Source organism: Carassius carassius, chromosome 44 (genome assembly GCF_963082965.1).
Source record: "Carassius carassius chromosome 44, fCarCar2.1, whole genome shotgun sequence".
Classification (NCBI taxonomy): domain Eukaryota; kingdom Metazoa; phylum Chordata; class Actinopteri; order Cypriniformes; family Cyprinidae; genus Carassius; species Carassius carassius.
In genome coordinates, this window is record NC_081798.1 from 1,043,237 (window position 1) to 1,049,236 (window position 6,000).

The window sequence follows — 6,000 nt, forward strand, 5'->3', positions numbered from 1 at the left end:
ACGCAGATCAAAGCCAGATGGAGTTAGCTCAGCTAAATGAGCTATTCATTCATGTTGCTTCAGCAAAGCCCGAGATCTGCGTGCACACACGCCTGGACGTCACGCTAAAGAGCGAGAGCGGACCAAGAGTGTTTGTTTTTCAACTCGGATTGTTTGAAGGAGACAAATGTTTGTTCTATAGAGAGCCAGAGACCTACAGTATATCACCATGTGTTTGTTTGAAATAACACCTCTGTCTCTCTGTGAAATATTAGTCACAGCGGCTCGTCATGGTATTCTCACTCTGACTGATTCACAGAATAGCAAAGAACTGTGTTAAATACAGAAGAGACAGATAAATAAACACAACATAATCCACCTGTTAATAATGTAATGCTTTACTGACTGTGATTCAGATGCACAAAAATTCCAAAAGCAATAAATCAATAATTATGAATATGATAGCATGACAAATGTTCTTTACAATATCTTGAATTTACCAGGCGTGAAGTGATGAGTTTTTGCTGCGTGATAAAACATAAAAACAGCCAATCTCATGATATCTTATGCTTAATGTTTAATGAGGAGCCAAATTTTGGACCAATAAAATGTCAAAAGGGGGCGGAGCTATCCAGTGGAATGCGCATAAACAAAAAAGCAAACAATCTACTACTTGCCCGGTCACTCATCACTTGGTTAGTTAAGGGAAAATAATTTTTTTTTATGAGTAATTTTTGTATGAAATTGTATGACCAGCTCCGGCTTCACTATTTTGAACTTCAAAGCTTGTTTTACTAAAGAGCAGTTATGGATAATTTGGTCCAATGCATTATTCCCACAGAATAATGTACACTTCCTGTCTGTCCTAAACAGGGTAACTAAAACAAACAAAAATAAATAAATAAATAAAATTGGACTAAAGAGTAAAAATACTTAATTTAAAATTTATAAAATAAATACTTATTTTATTTCAGCTAGTTCCCAAAATAACTAGTTACTAAGATAACACGAATAAAAATAAAATGAATTAAAACTATATAGATATATTTAAAAATAAAAAAATGAATAAAAATGACAAAATACAACTAAATGACAAAAATCTTAACTAATATATATATATATAATAAAAATAATTTAAAATATTAATAAAACTATAACTGTACTAGTACTCTTTTTTTTTTTAGCTAATATTAAGCTTAAAAACTAAAATAACTAAAACTAAGACTAAAATTAAAGTGAAAAAAGAAAACACTGTATAGATTAATTTTAAAAAATGACAAAAACAACAAAATGACCAAATCTTTAATTACAATTAAAATGAAAACAGAAAATATGAAAATAAAAATTTAATAAAAATAATAATAAAAACCATAACAGTACTAGTACCATTTTTAGTTCCATTTAAGCTTAAAAACTAATAGAACTAAAACTGTTACTGATAAAAGTGATTTTTGCATCCGATGACCCATTTAAAAAACTAAAATAACAAATACTACACCTAAACCTAATATAAAAATGAATAAAAACTATATAGATACATAAAAAAAAAAAAAAAAAACCATGACTACTAAAACTTAAACTGAAATTGAAATTAAAACAAAAAATGTATCAATAAAAAACCTTCTCCTTTTAAGGCAATTTAGGAAGCACTGGATGACAGAAAGCTTCCTTCGAGAGGAGAAATAACACTTATTATTTTTAATAACACTACGATTATTTTACTGTCTGCCGTGTAACAATCTTAGAGAAATGTGTTTAAAAAGCCCTTTGAAGTATTATCCTGGAAAAATAATTTTGATAAAAATGCTAAATGTAAATGGAAAGAAACATGAGTTCTCTTAGAACAACAAATATCGTGCATTTCAACAGTTTTACAGACAAACACACAGTGTAAAACTATTTAATAAAATTTACAGTAAAAAAAAAACTGACAGCTGTGGTTGTCAGAACTTTACCGTAAAAATACAGTAGAAACATTTTAGGTTTTACGGTTTAATCTTAAATTCACATTTAAATACCATAATTTCATTAACTATACAATGTTAATATACCAACCTATTTAACCCTTTGGTGTCTGAGGGGGTTTTGGGGCCCTGGAGAAGCTTTGACATGCCCTGACATCTATGCTTTTTTTTTGTTTCTTATAAAGATTTAAATGAATGTACTGAAATCAGTTTTGTACCTTGGTAACACAATGATAACCACCAAAAACAGGTTGTGATGAGAAAGTCCCATGACAAGCCCATCACAAGCAGCTTTTAAATATAAACATCTATGGAAGGTGCACAGTGTCATTCACACTCACAAACACTAAACACCTTCATGTTAATACATGAAACTGCAATAAACATTCATTTAACAACATTAGATGTAACATGCAACCCTAATATACAAAACTAATGAAAAAAAACTAGGAAGAAACATAGTCATAAAAAAATAATATCGAATTTGAAATGTAACACAGGGAATTCTGGGGATGTCAATTTACGGTTATTTACTGTAAATTATGAAAATGTTTCCACTTCCAAAAACGGTATACTACAGTAAAATTACATGTAATTTCCAATACTGTTTTTCACCGTATATAGTAAGGTAACTTACTGTTAAGCGTTTAACGGATTTTTACTGTTGCAATTTACAGTATTTTACTGTTAAATTCGTTCAATTGTTAAAGTTTTTTATGGTGCATGCATGTGTATCTCTGGGACTCACCGTCCACCGGAGTGAAGTATTCGGGCAGATGAGTGGCTCCGCCCCCCTGCATCAGCAGCTCTCCGTACGGGGTCCTGTGGCCCGTCATCAGGTGGTAATAGTCTGCGGGGGTCGCACCGGGAGGCGGAGGGGGCAAACCGAACAAACCTCGCTCCTTCAGGTGCTCGTGAGCCACTGAGAGAGAAGACAGAGTTAAAGAGGCATGCATTCATGGAAACAGGACTAAATCTCCAGGATAATCACAACTATGAGCTCATTAACATATGACCCGCCCACATCTCACATTTCACTGCTGGTTATATATGCTCTATTTAATCGTGTATGTGACGAATAAAAATCTTGAATCTTGAATCACATTTGCATTATACACTTCCTCAGTTTTCAGAAACTGTGAATTATAAAATGTATACATTATATTAGTATTATTTATATAGCATTATAGTATTATATACTATTTTAGTATTTTTTTTATATATTGTGAATTGGCTTTTATTTGATATATTTTTACGTTATTTTTTTATTTTAGTTTAGGATTTAATTTTATTACAGGCCATTTTTATTAGCTTTTTTAAATAATTCAAATTAATATGAATTACTTAATAGTAATTAATATTAGCTTTAATATATTTTACGTTTGAGTAATTTTAGTACCATATTTAACATTCAGGGTTATTATTGTTAACTTACTTAAACTGATTAACTGAAATTCTTACCATTAAAGTAAATAAATAAATTATATACTAATAATAATAACTAATAAAGCTATTTGATCATTTTAAAAAACATTTTAAAAAATAAACTACAAACAACAACAAAAAAACTAAATTACTAAAACTTTAGAATTAACACGAAAGCAGAAAATAAATAAATAAAATATTAAAAATACTCATAAAAACTAATTCAATAAAACATTTTTCAACAAAAATAACAGTCTCTCAATGACCATCATCTCTTAGTAATTTTATGTGCTTTTTTTGTCATTTTATTTTTATTTTTATTTTTATTTTAAACTTTAGTTTTATTTTTAAGTACTATTTAAGCTTAAATGTGATTGAATTTATTACATTTTATTATGTTGCACTAACTGAAAAAAGTTTATTTATTATTTCAGATTTATTTCAAATAACAAAAAACATTTTTTCAAAATAATTTTAAGCATGCATGTAAGCATGCAAATGCATTGAATGCTGGTCAATGCACTGAAAGTGTGTCATATAACACCTTTTGAGGATCTCCCAGAATGCACTGGGCACTTGAATCAAACGAACAATGAAACAATACCTTATAAAAACTACCCTTCACTATAGAAATAACTCCCTCTGCCAATGAACACAATCAGAAAGCGTCCTGGATTCTCTCCCAAAGCCTTTCATTTCTATATATTCTGACTTGAATAACAAACACGCTCTTAAAATAGGAGCCAGAGCTAGCGGCGGGTGTGCGTCGGGCTGAAAGCGGGTCAGATGCGTCTGGAAAGCGTTCAAGGCCTCGTCTACCCATCCGTACTCGCTCGAGCTCCAATAGCCCCATTTCTCTTTCTCGTGGCTCTTTTACGTCTTTATCGCTGTCGGGATCTCCTGCGCGCTGCTTATTTAAGTTTAAAGGTGCAAACACATTACGGCTGACAGACTGTGGAGCGTGATTTATATGTCACTCGGTCGGCCTGTAATTGTAATTCAGCTCTGAGGAGAGAGAGGCATGTTGTCGCTTCGGGATGGAATCAGGAAATTCTGCCTCGCATTCATTTCCAGAACGGCCCTCGAAGGGCAGATCGCGGGGACGGGAAAGTTTCACGTGTTTGAATGCATTTGAAAGTGGCCAAACCCGAATACATACACACACACTCTAACAAAACAGCAGATTTCAAAATTAAAATCATTAGAAATTAGTTTTGAAATGTGGAATTTGCAAATCCTCGGCTGAGGTTCAATTAACGCCCACCTGGATCTGAAAAGACTAGTTTGGGGTCAGTAAGACTTTTTAATGTTTTTGAAAGATTTAATGTCTTTTATGCTCTCACAGAGGTTGCATTGATTTTTACAAAAATGATATAATATTATTAGAATTTCAGAATCCAGTTATCTTTGTGAATATCTGTTAAAGTGTAATTTATTTCTGTGATGTGCAGCTGTATTTTCAGAATCATTCCTCCAGTCCTTCAGAAATCATTCTAATATGATGATTTTGTAGAAACTGTGATGCATTTTATTTTTCAGGATTCACAGATGAATAGAAAGTTCAAAAGAACATAACATTTTGCAACATAATAAATGTCTTTACTGTCACTTTTGAACAATTTAATGCACACTCGCTGCATACAAATATTAATTTCTTTATTTTTTTAATTAATAAAAAAAAATGTTAAATGGTAAATCCACTGTAGTCATTTAAATTTGCTGCTAATGTATAAAAAATTGCAATAAAAATGAGTTATAGGTTTTCAAAATATTTTGGTACTTATTTTATTTAATTGAATTTTAATTGCAACACTTAATTTTTTTATATTTGGACAATATTTGGAGTTTTTTTTCCTCCTTATTTTTTTATTGTGAACACAATTTTTATAATAAAAGAAATTGCAAATTGCAATTTTTTTTTTGATAATTAAAATAAATATTTATTATTTTTTATTTTATTTATATTGATTAATTATTATTACTTAATACAAATATACAAAACAATGAATAAAAACTAAATAATAATAATTATTACTAAATATTAGAATATAGTAATTATTATTATTGTTATTATTATTATTATAACTAAATAAAAAATAAAAAATTATAAATAAAAACTAAATAATAATTATTACTAAATATTATAATATAGTAATATTTCTCGGTACAACCCCCCAAAAAAACATATATTATTCTATTATTTATTAATATATATTAATTATTATTATAACTAAATAAAATAATACAAAATAATAAATAAAAACTAAATAATTATTATTACTAAATATTATAATATAGTAATATTTCTCTGTACACCCCCCGCCCCGCAAAAAAACATATTTATTATTCTATAATTTATTGATATTTGTTAATTATTATTATAACTTAATAAAAAAAATTAAATAATAAATAAAAACTAAATAATAATTATTACTAAATATTATAATATAGTAAAATTTCTCTGTACAAACCCCCCAAAAAACATTTATTTTTCTATTATTTATTTATATTAATTAATTATTATTATAACTAAATAAAAAAATACAAAATAATAAATAAAAACTAAATATTTATTATCACTAAATATTATAATATAGTAATATTTCTCTGTACACCCCCCCAAAAAAACATA

The 6,000-nt window shown here is 28.6% G+C and overlaps 1 protein-coding gene across 1 annotated transcript in view; it reads right to left on the reverse strand.

The window, feature by feature from the left end:
- LOC132126261 (zinc finger protein GLI2-like) overlaps positions 1 to 6,000 on the reverse strand; it is an 80,444-nt gene that overhangs the window by 22,978 nt on the left and 51,466 nt on the right. Inside the window, exon 5 of the mRNA XM_059537391.1 lies at positions 2,692 to 2,865. Within this exon, the coding sequence (XP_059393374.1) occupies positions 2,692 to 2,865 (174 nt within the window). The remainder of the gene's footprint in view (positions 1 to 2,691; positions 2,866 to 6,000) is intronic.